The sequence below is a fragment of the Artemia franciscana genome, chromosome 9, assembly GCF_032884065.1.
Source record: "Artemia franciscana chromosome 9, ASM3288406v1, whole genome shotgun sequence".
Classification (NCBI taxonomy): Eukaryota; Metazoa; Arthropoda; class Branchiopoda; order Anostraca; family Artemiidae; genus Artemia; species Artemia franciscana.
In genome coordinates this window covers 6,822,178-6,841,981 of record NC_088871.1, presented here as the reverse complement: position 1 = coordinate 6,841,981, position 19,804 = coordinate 6,822,178, and the positions used below count along the sequence as shown (strand labels likewise).

The window sequence follows — 19,804 nt, the reverse complement described above, 5'->3', positions numbered from 1 at the left end:
CAGTTATATGGGTGCTAGGAAAATTTGGATTCGGAATATAAAATAAAATAACTTCAGAATGTCATCTTTTTTAAATCCAAAACACCTAGATCCCCTCCCCCCAAAAAAGCCAGAGAATATTACTCAAAACTGTAACCGACGAAAACAAAGAGAAAATACCCAAACTGTTTTGCTTAAACGAGCAAATCGAAGATTCATTTTACAGATAAGTTTTTATATTTTTTATAAGGAATTTCTTTTTCAGGGATTAAATAAGAAATCTTTAAAAATTGAAGTAGGTAGCACAAAGAAATATCCGGTGGGAAGGGGCTCAAACAAGTTTTCAGCAAATAAGTTTTGAGCTGTTTGAAAACCCTATTTTATTTTCAGGTAAAAGCAATATCTTATATTTCTTAAAAAATACTAAAACTATTAAAAATTAGTCCACGTAAGTAAGTTATAAATTATTAGAAAAAGACAGTTCTTAAACATATGACTAATATTTGATATTTTCTGTTTCAGGTTCCCACTAAGACAACATGGTAGAAAACAGCCTTAGTTTCACGTAAGTTATGAATTATTTGAAAAAGATTATTCTTAAGCGTATGACTAATATTTGAAATTTTCTTTTCCGGTCCCCTTTGAATCAACATGGAAGGAAACAACTTTAGTTTCACGTAAGTAAGTTATACATTATCTGAAAAGCATATGACAAATATTTGATATTTTTCTTATTCAGGTTCCCTATGAGTCAACATGGAAGAAAACAAGGTTAAATTCCGTAATTTGTAAATTATTAGAGAAATTTTGCTCTTGAGCATATTGTTAATATTTGATATTTTCTTTTTCAGGTTCCTCTGAGTCACCATGAAAGATAACAACTTTAGTTTCACATAAGTATGCTATAACCTATTTGAAAAACATTGTTCTTAAGCAAACGACTAATATTTTATATTTTTTTTTTTTTTTTTGGTTCCCTCTGAGTCATCATGAAAAAAAAAACTTTAGTTTCATGTAAGTAACTTTCAGTATATGATTAATAGTTGTTATTTTTCTTTTTCAGGCTCCCTTTTATATTTTTGTTTTTCAGGTTCCAACATGAGTCAACATGGAAGGAAACAGCTTTAATTTCACGTAAGTATAACGTAATTTCTTGTAAGTATAAATTTTATTTAATTTCATGTAAGATAGAATATCACGTAACTTATAAGTTATTTCAAAAAGATTGTTTTTAAGCGTGTGATTAATATTTGATACTTTTCTTTTCCAAGTTCCCTCTGAGGCAACATAGAAGAAATTGACTTTAGTTCCACGTTTCTAAGCTATAAATTGTTTGAAAAAGATTGTTCTTAAGCATATAACTAATATTTGGTATTAATCTTTTACAGGTTCCTTTTTGAGACAACATGGAGAAAAACAACTTTAGTTTTACATAAGTAAGTTATAAATTATTTAAAAAGACTTTTCTTAAGCATATGACTAATATTTGGTATTTGCCTTCCTCAGGTTCTCTCTGAGTCAATATGAAAGAAAACGACTTTAGTTTCAAGCAACTTATAAGTTATTTTAAAAAGAAGTTCTTAAACATATGACTAATATTTGATATTTTCCTTTTTTTAAGTTCCCTTTGAGTTAACATGGAAGAAACCAACATTAGTTTCACTTAAGTAAGTGATGATTTATTCCAAAAGGATTGTTCTTAAGTAGGTGCCTAATATTTGATATTTTGCTTTTTCAGGTTCCCTCTAAGTTAACACGGAAGAAAACAGCTTTAGTTTCACGTGAGTATGTTAGAACTTATTTGAAAAACATTGTCTTTAAGTATATGACTAATATTTTATATTTCCTTTTTCAGGTTCCCTTTGAGTGAACATGGATGAAAATAGCTTTAGTTTCACGTAAGCAATTTATAAATTATCTGAATAATAAACATTTGACTAATATTTGATATTTTCTTTTTCAGGTTAAGGAAACGAAAGGAAACGACTTTAGTTTCAAGTAAGTAATTTAAAAATATTATTTCTAAAGATTTTTCTTTTTCAGGTTCCCTTTCATTCAACATGGAAGAAAACAACTTTAATTTCACGTAAGTAAGTTGTTAATTATTTCAAAAAGTTTGTTCCTTAGCATATGACCAATATTTGATATTTTTCTTTTTTTGGTTCCCTATGAGTCAACATGGAAGAAAACAACTAAATGACTAATATTTGATATTTTCCTTTTTCAGGTTCCCTTTGAGTCAACAAGGAAGAAAATAACTTTAGTTTCATATAAGTAAGATATAAATTATTTGAAAAAGATTCTTCTTAAGCATATGACTACAGTTTGATATTTTTCTTTTTCTGGTCCCTCTGAGTCAACATGAAAGAAAATAAATTTATTTTTAACGAACACTGATTTTTTCTTTTTCATGTTCCCTTCCATTTTTTAGTTTCACGTAAGTAAGTTATAAATTATTTCAAAGATTGTTCTTAAGCATATGACTAATATTTGATATTTTTCTTTTTCAGCTTGCCGTTACGTTAACATGCAAGAAAACAACTTTAGTTTCACGTAAGTAAGTTATAAATTATTTGAGAAATATTACTAAGCATATGGCTAATATTTGATATTTTCTTTTTCAGGTTCCCTCTGAGCCTACATGGAAGAATAGCTTCACGGAAGTAAGTTATACATTACCCGAAAAGATTGTTCTTAAGAATCTGACTAATGTTAGATATTTTCCTTTTTCAACATGGAAATGTTGAACATGGACAACATGTCACAACATGTCCATGTTGACCTCTAAGTCAACATGGAAGAAAACAACTTTAGTTTCACATAAGCAGGCTGTAAGTTATTTGAAAATGATTGTTCTAAAGCAAATGACTAATATTTGATATTTTATTTTTCAGGTTCCCTTTGAGTCAACATGGAATAAAACAGCTTTAGTTTCACGTAAGTAAGTTATAAATTATTTCAAAAAGATTATTCTTAAGCACATGGCTAACATTTGATATATTTTTTTCAGGTTCCCTTTGAGTCAACACGGAAGAAAAAACTGCAACTTTATGTAAGTAAGTCATAAATTATTTCAAAAATTCTTAAACATATGACTATTATTTCATATATTTGCTTTCAGGTTCACTCAGAGTCAACAAAGAAGAAATTAACTTTAGTTTCATGTAAGTAAGTTATAAATTATTTCAAAAAGATTATTCCTAAGCAGATGACTAACTTTCGATATTTTTCTTTTCAGGTTCCCCTCTGAGTCAATATAGAAGAAAACACCTTTAGTTTCATGTAAGTAGGTTATAAATTATTATTTGAAAAAGATTGTTCTTAAGCATATTACAACATGGAAAACAATGTGGGAGAAAACAACTTTAGTTTCGCATAAGTAAGTTATAAATTATTTAAAAAAGATTGTTCTTAAGCGTATTACTATATGGAAGTCAGCATGGAAGAAAACAACTTTAGTTTCACATAAGTAAGTTACAAATTGTTTCAAAAACATTTTCTTCAGCATATGACAAATATTTGATATTTTTCTTTTTCACGTTCCCTCTGAGTCAAGATAGAAGAAATTAACTTTAGTTTCAGGCAAGTAAGATACAAATTATTTGAAAAAGATTGTTCTTAGGCATATGACTAATATTTGATATTTTCTTTTTCAGGTTCCCTCTGAGTCAATATAGAAGAAAACAACTTTAGTTTCACGTAAATAAGTTATGAAGTATTTGAAAAAGATTATTCTTAAGAAAATGACAAATATTTGATATTTTTCTATTTCAGGTTCCCTCTAATTTAACATAAAGAAAACAGCTTTAGCATAAAAAAAGCTATAAATAATAGGCAGCACAATAGCGCTGCCTAAGTAAAGAGCGATGTGGGCAGAATATTCGATGTTTCGAAGGCACTTTGTTCCGAAGTTGTTCGAAGATCCGGAAATTATGTCTTTGAGGATGACGACCCCCCCCCCCACCATAGCACTCAGGGCAAGGGTTGTAAGTTATGCTCTGGGGGTATTTAAGGTTTATAGAGAAAGGGTGATTGTATAAACTTTGGAGGGGGGCCCATTGGATTGGTAATCATAAGTTCTAGTGGCCTCTTTAAGATTCAGAGTGATCGGAGGGAGGATACTCCCACAACACCTCGTATTTTCTCGAAATGCATCTGATATTTTTTGATGGCTACTTGTTGTCATAGAAACTTCTAAGGGGCTTTTTAGATTGGAAATTGCAGTGGCTAGTACCCCTTTTAATGTTCGAAAGCGATTAGAGGGCAACTAGCCCCCCCCCCTTCCCGTGCCTAACATTTCCCAAAACACATCCAATCAAAAATTTGCTCATTAGATTAGAAATCAGATGTTCTAGTGCCCTTTTTAAGACTCAGAGTGATCAGAGGATGGATACCCCCCATACACCTCGTATTTTCCAGAAATGTATCTGATAGAAATTCTGAAATGGCCATTTGTTGTCGTAGAAACTTCGAAAAGACCCCATTCGATTGGAAATTGAAAGGACTGGTGCTCTTTTTAATATTCGAAAGTGATTGGAGGGCAACGAACCCCCTCCCATGCCCATCATTTCCCCAAACACATCCAATCAAAATTTTGAGATAGCCATTTTGTTCAAAGTAGTTAAAAGGGACGGAAAGTATATCTTATACCCCCCTACAGCCCTCAGGGCAAGGGTTGTAAGTTATGCCCTGGGGGTATATAAGGTATATATAGAAAGGGTGATCCTATAAAATTCAGAGGGGGATCATGCGATTGGTAATCAAAAGTTCTAGTGCCATTCTTAAGATTCCAAATGATCAGAGGGTGGATATCCCCCCACACCTCATATTTTCCCGAAATGCATCTGATAGAAATTTTGAGATAAGAAATAAACTTCAGTTTCATTTGAGTAAATAACAAATTATTTGAAAAAGATTGTTTTTCAGCATATGACTAATATTTGACATTTGTCTTTTTCAGGTTCCCTTTGAGACAACATGGAAGAAAACAACTTCAGTTTCACGTATGTAGGTTACAAATGTTTAAAGAAACTTGTTCTTAACTATTTGACTAACATTTGATAACTTCTTTTTGTTTTAAGTTTTGATGTTGCTCCTTTTTTTCAGTTGAAAAATTCTTTTTTTTATTATGTATATGAGGGGGGGTCACCCCTTTCTCACTACCTTGCTCTTTACACTTAAGTTTTTTAGTGTTTAAAAAAAAGCTTCTTATTGTTGTAATCAAACAACATTTCAGTAGTTCACTCTCCAGAAACTTTCCTCTCCACGCAAAATTATCCCCCTCCCCCCTCCGAAACAATGTCAGTATAATGCACAATAACAAATACTATGTGGAAACAATGGACAAATTTCATGACTTAGAGCTGTGGGGGGGTTATGTTATCACCAAAGGCATAGTTACTGGATCTTTCAGCTATGCTGAACAAAATGGACATCTTGAAATTTTTATTGGACGACTTTGGGCGAAAAGGAAGGGTGGGAGGATAGCTAGTTGCCCTCCAATCTTTTTTGGTCACATAAAAAAGAGAACTAGAACTTTTGATTTCCGTTTGAATGAACCATCTCCCGATATTCAAGGATATTTGGTTTGATACGACCACCCCTGGAAAAAAAATAAAATAAACTCGCATCCATGATCTTTCTTCTGGCAAAAAATGCAAAATTCTACATTTTAGCAGATGGGAACTTTAAACCTCTAAAGCATGGTTCCCTGATGCACTTAATCTGAATGTGTGACTTTCATTAAGACTCCTTGAATTTTAGGGGGGTTTTCCTCTTTTTCAAAAATCAGACAAAATTTCTCAGGTTCTTATATTTTGAGGGGTAACACTATGATAGAATCAGCATTATAAGCCAATTCTCAATCAGCATAATAAGAGGTACGTATTGGTATCAAAATTCGTTTTTTACAGTATCGGTTACTATTGAGCCGCATCGCTTCTTACTTACAGTTCATTACCACGAACTTGTTGATCCTCTAAAGTTCTTAGATTACTAGATCCCAAACATAGATAAAACGGAATTGAAAAATCCGAGATCATTTAGATTGTCTATGGGTACAATTTAACATAATTGATTGTACAAGTAATAGCTATACGTTATTACTTGTATACTGTTACATAACATAAAAGATACGGTATATAAAGATCAAATTCAATTAGGATAAAGTGTTGTTGGTAGTTTTATTAGGTCTTTGAAATATTCTAAGATAACAAACTGTATATATTCATACCGGTTTGAAGGCAAGAGCTCACATTTTCTGCAGATAGTTTTATACAGTTTGAATAATGTTCAGTTACAGCAGCATTGGAAACTTCTAAGTCCATTTTAGGTACAGACTTAAGATTTAATTTGGGATTTCCTAGCTGAGGGCCCTTGTTTTATGTTTTTGTTTTTTTTTTTACCGGGCTGATGCTATCTTATTGTATAGATATACTTTGATATTTCAGAAATCCGAAAAAACAGTTCAGAAGGGGGCGACTAAGCTTTTAACAGAAAAGGATTTAGCGGAAGATCCAACTGTTTTCAATACGACGAAGTTAATGTTAAGTTAGAAAAAAATCAGGCTGATAAAAAAAAACAAGGCAAGAACTCACATTTTCTGCGGATAGCTTTATACAGTTTGAATAATGTTCAGTTACAGCAGCATTGGCAACTTCTAAGTCCTTCCCCAATTGCGTTCGTCTTCTCCCTAAAGGTGCTCCTGGTGATTGTAAAGTTTGTTGTTGTATTTCTGCATAGCGTATTTTATGTCTTTCACGTAATTCTGCTTCGTCGTCATTCTAAGAACAAAGAAAAAACATAATTCGGAAAAAGCGTAATTTACATAATTCTGCTTCGTCGTCATTCTAAGAACAAAGAAAAAAATTATTGTCCTCCAAATTCTAAGCAGATAAACAGATCAGCAGAGCAACACTTTTGGGATATATCCCGATAGTCAAGGAGCAAGGGCTATATAATATTTTTTTTCACATTATTGGGGGAACTGCCCCCTGTGAGGTGGGCAATACCAGAATCTTAAATTGGATGGGAGAGAGCAGTTTTCTGAAACTCGAACAGCTTAACTCAGGAAGAAGTTTGAATGTTAATTGCAAAGGGGTATATAAGGATTAACCAATCTTGGTCATAAGGAGCAAAGCTACATGTAGCAGGATACAAATTGAAAGGGATTTTTCTTCTCACATAATATACTAGTACCAAGGATTAGGCTTTGCTTGGTTTTAAGAGACTTTTTAATGCCTTTGGCACAGCAACTTGAGTTTTATTTTATCTTATTCGGCAAACTTGTTAGCATATTTGAACCGAAAAACTATTCTTTATTATCGACAATTAAATTAAATCATGTTGTGCTTTTTTAGATAATTAGCACAAACACTCATTATCAGCAAAATTTATTTTAACTATTTTAAGTGTTTGTGACATTATTCATATGGAAAATATTTTTCCAAAATTAAGGCACTGAACTACTTTTAAAAGTTGCGACTTAACTAGATCGTTTTTTTTTTTTTTTTTTTTTTTTTTTCTCTCCGTCAAAAAACAATAGTATAACAAATTTTCAGAGAAAATTGTCTGGCTGTTTTCAAGAAAATCCTTACTGATAAATAAATAAATATACATACATATAACTATTGTTCGTTTAATGATAGATATAACACTACGCTTGTAGGTGAAACCACGGTGTCTTCATTATGAAATCTTTTAATGATACATTCATGCAAATGTAAGTGAAAACTACACACAAGTCACGAAGAAGGAGAATTACTCACCCCCACAATCTACTAAAAGGTACTGTAGTAGTAGATAAAAAGTACACAATAATAAAAAAGAATTGATAATTAATTTTAAGAACAACAATTTTCATGACTGACCAAGCTTAGAAAAAAAAATTTACTTAAAAAGAAAAAAAATATATCAACAAAATAAATGGCACATAAATTGCTTCAATAGTATACATTCACTGTGTGCGACAAATTTGACGAGATTAAATTACCAACTTGAATTAAAACAATTATCTGTCTCCTTAATCAAGCCCAAATTACATTACATTTACATTACATTACAAATTATATTTATTATTTGCACTCAAGCCCAAATACAATAATTTTTTTCAAGCAATTCTACACTAATATCTCTACACTGAGGTGCTCAATCTTTCTTCGGTTTTGTGGGATATTATTCTTAAATCTGATGAAGAGTTAATTTATAATGGTGCATATTGCAGCCTTTTGGTCTACACTTTCCCTGCTTTTAGGAAACCAAATTACAATCCATTACCAATATGTTTCCTTGCATAGTTTCTTCATCATGGCAGAGAACCCGCAAAAGATAAGATCACAGAGAAAAAAATGGCCTCTTCATGGCATAGAACCCGCAAAAGGTAAAATCACAGAGAAAAGGATGGCCTATAGCGATTTTAATAAAGTGGTTCAAAAACTTCTCCTTCTTTTCACTGGCGTTTCATACAAAAGAACCGATTTGGGTGTGTATTCTCTCGTAACACGATCTATGTGAAACAATTTATTACATTAAAAAAAATTATTTGAAGTAGCATTCGCCTTTCCTAGTGGGTGGTTCCAAAACTCAATCTGGTTTTAAAACATGAGTCCAATGTCTCTCCAGAAATAAGAAACGGTGTAATTGGCTTACCAAATATGTTGAAAGATAATCAATGAAACACTTTTTAGCGTGGGAACATGGGACAGTAATCTTTCTTTTTGAAAAGTCTGTACAGTATATAGCCTAGTTTTAGAGGAAGAGATTTACCTTTTTCCGCTCTTAACCCTACTATATGTAACTATGCTGCTCATGATAAGGAGTTATGAATTTGTTTTCTTGTTTGTCCCCCCCTCCCCTCCTTTTCTTAATGTACTTTTCAAATTTTCTTTTATATGGGTATTTTTGTGTAGTTTGACCAGTTTTTATCATTTTAACTGATATTTCCCAGTTTAAGTATTGACTAACAAATGATTTTTTCATTCTAATTTTTTTCGTTTTGTTTTGGCATTCTTTTTCAATTTTCCAGCTTTCGTGTGTTTTTATGATATTTTGACCCCAAAATTCAAATTTGGCCCTTTTGGGCTTGTGTTAGTAATCTGTTGAAATAAAAAACTTATCTCTCATTCTCACATTACTGCCAGATGGTAGGATTGTTACTTCCAAAACCTGGTACAATAGTGGAAACAAAGTGTACAATGTCAAAAAATGTCTAATTACTGTCATATGAATATCGAGTCAACGTTACTTGGCAACATCTACAGGTTCTTCAACCTTAGTTGCTAGAAGATGCGATTTGCAGTAATTTAAGGTAAGGTAATATAAAAAGTAACAAAACGAAAACAAACTTTCTCACAGATATCTTTTTGTTTCTTCATTTATCTTCCTAAAATACCAATATTAGCAAGCTATGTCCTAAATTTTACCCAACAGGAACAATAAGAATGATAATTAAATGCTTACATCAGGAATAAATGATTCTGATTCTGCAACCAGGATGCTCTTTCTTGTTTTATATCCAGGGCTTAACACATGACGCTTTCCTCTATTAGACTTTTGATCAGGAGTACAGTTGCTTGGACCTGACATCCTTAACTGCAATAGAAAGCCATAGATTTTAATAGCCATACATTTGTGTATCTAGGGACAACATCAAATAAGGGACGATAAAAAGAAATAATACTCTTCAATTAAACCCAGTTAGTTGGCCATTGGGTTTTGACTTGTTAAAACATTCTAAAACTGAGGAGCATATGAGTCATAACTTCCAAATAAATAAAAAAACAACCTTGATTTTATCCCTTTTTTCTAATGTTCATGCTCAGCCTACCCCCATTCAAGAATATTCCCAGAGAGTCCAGTCATCTTATTTAAGAGTCATTCCTTGGGCTATGGGTCAAAACTAAAATTCCTAAATCTTAGATAAAGAAAATAAGCTTGGGACACTTTATACTTTTCAATCAACGCAGGTAGGCCCTACTTCATTAAATGTCTAACAGTCAAAAGTGGTCGCAGCAATTCAAAAAGGCCCAAATAAAGTAAATTCATATATACAGGAACCCCCATCCCGATTTTAGTCTAAAATAGAAAAATAGTGACAAAAAAACAACTTTTTCTAATTTTGGCCCTCCTCTGTCCAAGGATTAGACATGTATGGCGAAATACATTGTTAAATCAAGATTTGACCCTGCACTGACAATGTTGGAACTAATGGCCATTTTATTTCCAAGCATTTTCTTTGTTTCCCAAGGTACTTAGAGGCTTTTTTTAAATACTTCCTGAAATTCAGAGGAAGCTTCCTTATTTCACTGGACAAAGCAATTTGAGATCATTTAAGATCATGAAGGTGGATGGTCTATTAGTGTTCTATTGTAACACTGATTGCAGCACAATCAAGATGGACAAAATAAAAGCTCTAGTGTCTAAAAGACTAGAAATAAGTGTCTTTGCCTTCATTGAATTTAAATTGAAGTACTCATCAGTACCACCAATCAGGCTCTCAAAATCAGTATGAAGAAGAATTGTCTTGTGCATGAAATTTTAACTGATGGCGAGTGATCAGGATCATGGTTTAGGGTATGAGCAGGAGTCCAAACCGGCTTGGACAAAACCGGCAGCACTCTGATGCTGTAAAGACTCCAGTGAACCACCAAAAATTTCCAGCGCCAAATTCTTTTCTGAGATTACTGAGAAGCAAATACATGACAAAATTCACTATTCAATGGTACATACATAAATTTGGATTTCCCTCAAAATGTTTTGAATTTTCTCACCTACTATGGTATGGGCTTTAGATAATCTTTCACCTGTTTCTTTCCTCTACACTACAATAAAATAGTTTCTAACTAAAATGAGTTTTGACTAGCCCTGATATGACTTCTTTGATTGACTTCTTAATAAATATTATCTTCTTTTGATTGAAAAAAAATATGTGAAGTCTTCACCAAACTTATATGGTCAATAGCATTAAACCTGCCAGCCCACACTATAGCTAACATCAACTAACGGACTAAGCAACAATTTGTTTCAGAACTTTTATTACATTACTCCTAACTGAGAGGATTCAACCGTGAATTATAGGAAAGACTGTAGCAAAGAAAGTGAGATGTCTGGGAGTCTTAACCCCTTATTATGTAGTTTAACTAGTGATTATTTAACTTCTAACATTGTTCTTTACTTTCATTTCCATTCATTTTCATTATCATAATAATTTTATAATTGAGACTTGCCCAACTTTCCAAATATTTGCCTGTAATTATCCCATAGTGGATAACCATCCCTCCATCTTAACTCTGTAACTTAATATTTAGGGGCAAATATCCATGTGAAAATGTTGCTTCTAAACTAGAATTATATTCTTACTTAAATTTATTTGTTAAATTTATTCAAATTTGTGAAGAAAAATATATGTTTTGGGAGGGTGATCTTAAACCCATTCGAGTCCTGCTTAAAAAACAATTAACTTGCTTATATTCTGGTCAGTTGAACCTTGTCTTTGTGTTTATCATTTTTTTATTGTCAGAGCAGTAATGATAGCAAAAACATGTGTGGTAGTATAATTAAAGCATTCCAGCATTAACTAGCAATACCTCTTGACAGTTACAGGAAATTATACTTTACTCTGCTTGTTGTAAAAAAAAGAACTTGGAAGAATGAAAGTTAGCTTGACTCTATTAATTCTTACAAAACCTTGGGTTGATAAGCTATTCAGAGTTATTAAGCTATGGTTGTAGGTTTAGTAATTAAATTCTGTTGAAAGTATTGTATTTGGAATCTCATGATGGTGTTTGCTTTTTGTTATGTTTTTTTCACCTATTTTCACTACTATAGTTTTTTATTACCATTACTCTGTATATAATACTCGTTTTAACCATAAAGCTTGAAGATCTAGATGCATATTTCACATTTCAAACACTTTCTGTGTTTTCTGAAGAGTACACAATCTATAATAACATAGTGGAAAAATTTTAGGGTGAACATCCTGCTATTTACCTTGGATAATTTCTCTGCATTTTAATTTAGAATTTTTGTTTTTACTTCATTAAAAAGCATAGCTTTTTTTATTAACTCTGTAACTTTTATAAGGTTTGATCATAAAATGAGACAGCTATGTTTTTATGTTGGAAGAAATATAAATTTTACTTGTCTTGAACAATTTCTTGAGAGCTCTGAAACTGAGATGTTGGTAATTCATATTTCTTTTAAGGGGAGATCTGATATGCAATTAAATAAAAAAAAACATTTTTTTTTTTAACTAAAAGTAAGGAGAGAAATTGAAACTTAAAACAAACTGAAATTACTCCATATATGAAAGGGGCTGTTCCCTCCTCAACGCCCCACTCTTTACGCTAAAGTTTGACTTTCTCTCAACTCTACTTTTTAAAACAGTAAAAAACTTCAGCGCAAAGAGCATCCCAAATGCTTTAATGAGGTTTGTATTTAAGGGTGTGTTTTTGCACAATAAACTTTGCAGTCATATAACAAAAGCATGCATTAATGTCATCATACATTGCCAAAAGGGACCAGGATACCTGGCCTTTTTTTAACGTTTAAAGATAGGGTATACACTTCACCAAATTCAGTACTTTGCCATGGGAAAATGCCAAATCTACCAAGCTTTCATAAGTTACTGAACAAAGGGTTACTTTTCTGTCTGATTTTTTTTAGAATGACTCCTAAAAACACAAGGGTCCTTTAATTAGAATAAAGAACATTTTTATTAAAAAAGAAGGGTGACCTGAAAAGTGGTTTGAGTTATATTCAGGATTCTTTAGTGACAAGGTGGACTAAGCTGATCCATAGCTTCCCATTTGAGTTTACACTCTCTTGAGGACCACTCAGCATCCAGTCTTTGTTTGAACATGTTCACAGATTCAGCAGTAACAGTTTCTTCAGAGAGTTTATTCCAACCATTGACAATTATTGAGGAAAAGAATTGAGTGCAGACTCTGGACAGGGAAGGCAGCATAACAAGTTTTTCCTGATGACCTCTAGTTCTTGATTCAGGATCAACAAACGAAATAATGCTGGGAGTGTATTAGCCCTCACTAACTTATAGGTTAAAATGTCATCACTTCTATTTTTCCAGCATATAAGTGTTGGGAGTTTCAGCTTTGCTAGTTTTACAGGGTAGGAAAGTGCCTCTATGCCAGATATCACTTAGGTGGCATGTCTCTACATATCTTCCAATACTTTTATTTTCTTTCTCTTCTTTTTTTTTGAAGAAGGGGAGGCTGGAGACATTCTAACATCAAGCTTAGGATGTACAAGTCCCTTATAGAGAAGACTGATGACTTATTGAGAATGAGTAGAAAGAGTACACTTAACCAGCCCCATGATTGAACTAGCACCAGCAGCAGGCTTCTTAGCTTGAGTGCTGAATTTTAATTCATTATCAATAGGAGTTCCAAGATCTTGGTCAGTATTTACAGAGAAAAGTGGGTGACCTGAGAAAAAATAGGAACAACAAGGGTTCATTTTGCCAAAGTGAATGATATGGCACTTAACAACATTAAATTTAAGAAGCCAAGCCTCAGCCTATTGATCAAGCAGTCTAAGATTATTTTTTAGAAGGGCATGATTTTCACAGGAAAAGGCTGATACAATGAGCTTCAGGTCATCATCAAAGACTAAACATAATAGACATTATGTTTTTCTTCCTCTTTTCCTAAACAAACTGATTCTGAACTTCTTCAGTGTTTAGCTACATACAAAGAACAAAAGCCACTTCACTATTGTGACACATACTGGTTTAAAAAGTATTGGGTTTTATTGGTCACAACAAGAGGTATCACAAAAAACCAAACATGGAGGGGAGTGAATGCTACTGTTTATTGAAAACTAAAACATTATAAGTCTGAAAATACTATTGATCCTGCAGATTTTTGAGTGTTATTGCTAGCCCCTTCCAAAGGGTTATGTTACATTTTTCTTGAAATTTAAATACGTCATTATGCAGTAGTTGACCTTGGAGGTTCTAAAGAGCTTTAACAGACTTGTTTATATGTTTGAATATGAACAATATGTCACTCAGGGTGTTCTGAACAGGTTTGATACTTCTCCCTAATAAGAAAAATTGGCATCAGCAGTCAGAATGCAACCACAGAAAAATTGACAGTGCACTGAGATGCAGTGTCACTTTTGCTTAAAAATCAGCTATTCAATACTAAAAAGGAAACTGAAGGAGCATTGGGGTCTAGCATAAACACATCTTTATTATATACTTTTTGTCTTTGTCTTGCTGCATAGAATTGCTTACTTTTTCAGTTCAAGGACAAAAAATATCCACTTTTCTAGAGACATCAGGAAAACATTTGACATTTTTGATAAATCATGTTTTTCTGATATTATTATAATAGTCATCTTTGAAATATTTTACTTTCAAACAACCTAATCAAATGGTTCATGGTAATGAACTGTAGTAAAGAGCAGCTTGGCTCAAAATTTGGCTTATTTTTGAAAATAGGAGGAAACAGCCCTAAAATTCATAGAATCTTAACGAAAATCACACCATTAGACTAAGCATATCAGAGAACCCCACTGTAGAAGTTTCAAGCTCATATCTACAAGAATGTGGAATTTTATATTTTTTGCCAGAAGACAGATCATGGATGCATGTTTATTTGTTTTTTTTTCCAGAGGTGATTGTATTGACCCAGTGGTTCTAGAATGCCATGTGAGGGTTCATTCTAATGGAAAGTAAAAGTTCTACTGCCTTTTTTAAGTGACCAAGAAATGGAGGGCACCTAAGCCCCCTCCCACACTCATTTTTTCCCTAAGTTATTGGAATAAAACTTTGAGATAGCCATTTTGTTCAGAATAGTCAAAAAACTTAACTATGTCTTTGGGGATGACATAATCCCCATAGTCCCCAGGAAAGGAGCTGCAAGTTACAAACTTTGACCATTGTTTACATATAGTAAAGGTTATTGGGAAGTGCACAGATGTTTTCAGAAAGACTTTTCTGCATTGCAAGGGGGAGGGGGTTATGTGGGAAGATCTTTCTATGGAGGATTATATCTTGAGGGGAGAGAATTTCCATGAAGGGGTGCAGGATTTTCTAGAACTATTTCAAAAAACAATGAGAAAATAAATAAATGAGAAATTTCAACTTGAAGTAAGGAGCAGCATTAAAACTTAAGACAAACAGAAATTATTATGTATATAAATGGGTTTGTCTCCTCCTCAATACCTTGCTCTTTATGCTAAATTATATTTAGTAATTCCAACTATTTATTCCATGGCCTTTGTGATTAAGGGGTCATTCTTAAAGAATTGGGACAAAATTCAAGCTTTAGTGCAAAGAGCAATATATTGACAAGGGGTTGAACCCCCTCATATATATAATAAAAATATACAAATAGAAGTTTGTTATGTAAGTTAATTTGTAAGTTATGTATGTTTATTACTAATAAAAATGTTTGTAAAAAAAAGTTCTAGTCATCTTTATAAGTAACAGAAAATTGGAGGGCAACTTGGCCTCCTCCCCAACCCCTTTTTCATCAAAATTGTCCCATTAAAACTATGAGATAGCCATTTAGCCCAAAAAAATTAATATGCAAATTTTGTTTGAATTATTTATGTGCAGCGAGCAAAAATCAAAACATGCATTAATTCAAAAACATTCAGAAATTAAATAAAAACAAGTTTTTTCAACTGAATATAAGGAGTGACATAAAAACCTAAAGAAAGCTGAAATTATTCTGTATATGAAAGGGAACACCCTGCTCTTTATGCTAAACTTAGACTTTTTCTCACAACTCTACTTTTTAAAGTAATAAAAAACTTTAGCATAAAGAGTGAGGCATTAAGGAGAGAAAAGCCCCTTCCATATACAGAACAATGATGATAAATAATGAATATGAGGGGGTTACCCTCTTCTCAGCATCTCATTCTTTAAGCTAATCTTTGACTTTTTGTACCAATTATTTAAGAATGACTACTGTCACACAAGAAACTTTTAATTAGGATGATAAGCTTTTTAAAAATTCACAAACACTTTAGCATAAATTACAAGGTACCAAGGAGGGGACAACCCACTTATATATGTAATAACAGCAAAAAGAAAATTCTGAGATAATTTTCGTTACCAGTATAAAATAACCTATAGGAGGAAAAGAATGGTCATTGGGAGGGGGGATTTTTCTGTGAGGTGGAGCTGGAATTCCTGGAATTTAAAAGAAACATCAAAAATTAAATTTCCTCCTCAATGCCCTGCTCTTTGTGCTAAAGTTTTGGCAAATGTTTACTTTATTCCAGTTTAGAGCACTTAGAAATGCAAGTTCTAGAAGCATATCCATTTCTGGTTGATCCTCCTCATCTGTGGGGCAAACCAATAATGCATGAAGTGGGCTTGCTTACAAGTAACATTACCTAGAGAGGAAAACACATTAGTCCATTGAGCCCTACAGGCAGCAGGGCTAGGTCTGTATTCTATATTTATTTAATAAACCTTGTTTGAGGTTGTTTTTTTTTATCACTTTTTAATTAATGAATATGGAATACAGACTTTGCCCTGCTGCCTTCAGGGCTCATGGACTAATACACTCTACTCTATAGGTAATGTTACCTGTAAGCAAGCCCACTAGACGCATTTTCAGTCTCATTGGAGGGGGATTTCAGAAAGCTAAAAAAATAGATACATTTCTCTAATAATGATAAAGAAACAATATACAATCATCAGAATCTAGCTATATACAGTAATATGCACTTTAAAGCATTTGGAACAAAACTAAACATTTACCAAACTTTATATTGTTTTAGAAAGTAGAACTGTAACAAAAGTCAAAGTTTAGCATGAAGAGCAGGGCATTGAGGGGACAACCCTTTCATATACTGAATAGTTTCTGTTTATTTCAAGTTTTAATGTTGCTCCTTGCTTTCAGTTAAAAAAAAAAAACTTGTTTTTTATTTAATTGATTTACAAGCTAATGGTATGTTTTTAATTACTTTTCAAACCTTTTACTATTGTTCATTATTTATTGCATGGTTAGAAAAACAAGATACCCTATTTAATAAGGTATCTTGTTACCCTTACACTGATGACTCAAAACTAGTTGGAAAAGTGGCTACTCCCTCTGACCAGCAATCAATTCAAACAGATCTTGATAGTCTAGAAAGATGGGCTAACATGTGGCTTCTGACTTTCAATGTTGACAAATACCATGTAATTCATTTTGGCAAAAATAACAAGCATCATAAGTATTTCCTTCAAGACAACTTCCTTTCTGCTGTTTCCAATGAAAGAGATCTTGGGGTTATTGTAGATCACCAATTAAAGTTTAGCAGCCATGCTAAGTCTGTTTCATCTTCTGCAAATAAAACCCTTGGTATCATAAAAAGAACCATCTCCAGCCGACACCATAGAGTTCTTATGAAGTTATATAAGGTGCTTGTACATCCACGCCTGGAGGTTGGAATGTCATTGGCAGCCCCTTTCTTCAAAAAAGATAGGAAGTTGCTTGAGGATGTCCAGCGTCGTGCCACTAAGATGGTTACCAACATGAATAAATTTCCATACAAAGAAAGACTACATCATTTGAAGCTGCCAACACTGACATACCAACGGAAAAGGGGTGGCATTATTTTAACCAAAAAAATCCTCTCTAAAAATACCCTTCCCAGTCTCTTTGCACAGCCCTTGCATTCTGGTACTAGAGGACATTCTTTGAAGCTCTTGATGCAGCGTTCCACGAGTAGACATAGAAGCCACTTCTTCAGCCAAAGAATCATCAATATGTGGAACCAGCTCTCTGAAGAAACAGTTTCTGCTACTTCAATTGACATGTTCAAGTCCCACCTTGATAGGGAATGGCTCTGCCAGGAGTTCCTTTACAATTGGGAAGCTGCAGAGTCCTCCACAAGAGTCTAATCTAACAGCCACAATCTACACCAAATGAATTCTTTTTTTTCTCATGGAGCATCACAAGGATGGATAATCCTTATATTGCTCCAAGCTGCAATTTAAGGTAATTTAAGGTAAAATATAGCATAATTTTTTACACAAAATTAGGTAAAATTTTACTTAATTGACTTCTTGCTATCTCAGAAATGGGTTAGGTTAGGAAAATGAAACTTTAAGGGATGGGTCTACAGGTTAAAGTATGTCCTGGGAAGGTATTTTGAAGTACCTAACTCTACTCCTTCTCTCTCTAGAGAGCCCTGACCTTTGATGACCTTCAAAATATGTGTGTTATAAAAGTGAAACCTTGCAAAATAGATCTTCTGCTTGAATGAAGTACAACAAAATTGTTTTCAGCTTCACAACTTTGCTCCATCCCAATTTATAAGGTTTTAAAGATATTCAAATGCATTTCCTAAATTTTGAAATAAAAAACATTGATATGGGTCAGAATTCTACTCAAATAACAGGAAATGCATTTTCAGAACTAAAGGCAGAGAAAAAGCAACTGGTAACTGAAAATTAAGGTAAAATGTTGTTTTGTCAAAATTTCAATAGGTATAGACCTGTCATATAGGCAAGTTTCAGGGCTCTCTAAAGGGAGAAGGAGTAGAGGTGGGTACTTTAAAATACCTTCCTGGGATATACTTTAGCCTGTAGGCCCATCCTTGAAAGTTTTATTTTCCTAACCTAACCCCTTTCTGAGATAGCAAGAAGTCACTCAATTAGAATTTTACCCAAAATTATTGAACTTGGAAAGAGCATAAAAAAGGAAGTAAGCAAAGTATTACTTTTGTCCTAGGCTAAATAAACTATGTAAAAATATAGATATTACCACCAAGACTAACCTGATGAAGCTTCACATTATTTGCCTTACATTAAACTCAAGCTATCTATAATTGAGTTTTCTCTGTTCTAGTTTGTTTTTAGTCTTACATTAAAATCCTCAGTTCAATACTTGGCAACATTTTCTTAGCTTACAGTCACTTTTATGTCATTTACTGGGTTTTACTATTGAGTACCACTGCATACCATGGTATAACTAGTCAAATAGGCCTCACCTAGGCTAATTAGGCTATTAAGAAAATTTAGACAAATTCAATGGTCTTGATTCCCATGTGGTAAAATAGAGAATTTACAAAGAATTAAATTTCCAAAAACGATGTTAAACGTCCAACTAAAGAATATCTTAACCTATGGCCTTCTTTCAGCTTAGGCTAAACCTAAGTCAAATAGCTACCATAGGCCTTGAAAATTATCTTTGCTTATATGTAGCCATGTCCCCAAAACATTATAAGCATTATGATTTTTCTAAAAACTGATTTAACCTTGACAACCAGTAACAATGAAAAGTCCATAACTTACACCTCTATAAGAGAAGATTGTCTTAGTGGTGGGATTTTTGTATTTTCATTTTAAATTAGTTTGCTAACACGTTACGTTGCCAATCAGAAGGCGAATAAATTGTATAGCATACTTATCGCGAAAAAAACAAAAACGTGTCTATCGTTAGTTCTTTATTCTCATTCAGGAATAAAGGAAAACGAAATTTTGAGGAATTAAGTACGTTCAGATTATTTTTCGATTTTCCTTATAAATGGAATTTCAAGTAACCTTGATTGACCCACGACTTAAAAGTAAGGACATTTTCTGAAAAATGTATTAAAAGTCTCATCTAGAGCTCCTATTCTATTACAAAAAAAAAATAAGCCAGCCCTGACCAATCCAAAGAATAAAATCTTGAAAAACAACTGGTCTATTACCAGTAGGACTTGAAAAAAACGATCACACGAATATTTCTCAAACAATACATATACAATACTTCATACAATATCTGATATTTATATAATATACCTAATATTTAATAATTTGCTATGTATACAATACCTAACAAAACGACATTTTCATTAAGAAAGAAAAAACCTATACAAT

The 19,804-nt window shown here is 32.8% G+C and overlaps 1 protein-coding gene across 1 annotated transcript in view; it reads right to left on the bottom strand.

Annotated features, from left to right (window-relative positions):
- LOC136030946 (condensin complex subunit 2-like) overlaps positions 1–19,333 on the bottom strand; it is a 125,283-nt gene extending 105,950 nt beyond the window's left edge. Inside the window, exons 1-3 of the mRNA XM_065710063.1 lie at positions 19,238–19,333; positions 9,436–9,567; positions 6,576–6,761 (exon numbers count right to left, since the gene is read on the bottom strand). Of these exons, the coding sequence (XP_065566135.1) occupies positions 6,576–6,761; positions 9,436–9,561 (312 nt within the window). The 5' untranslated portion in view covers positions 9,562–9,567; positions 19,238–19,333. The remainder of the gene's footprint in view (positions 1–6,575; positions 6,762–9,435; positions 9,568–19,237) is intronic.
- Positions 19,334–19,804: the final 471 nt, after the last annotated feature.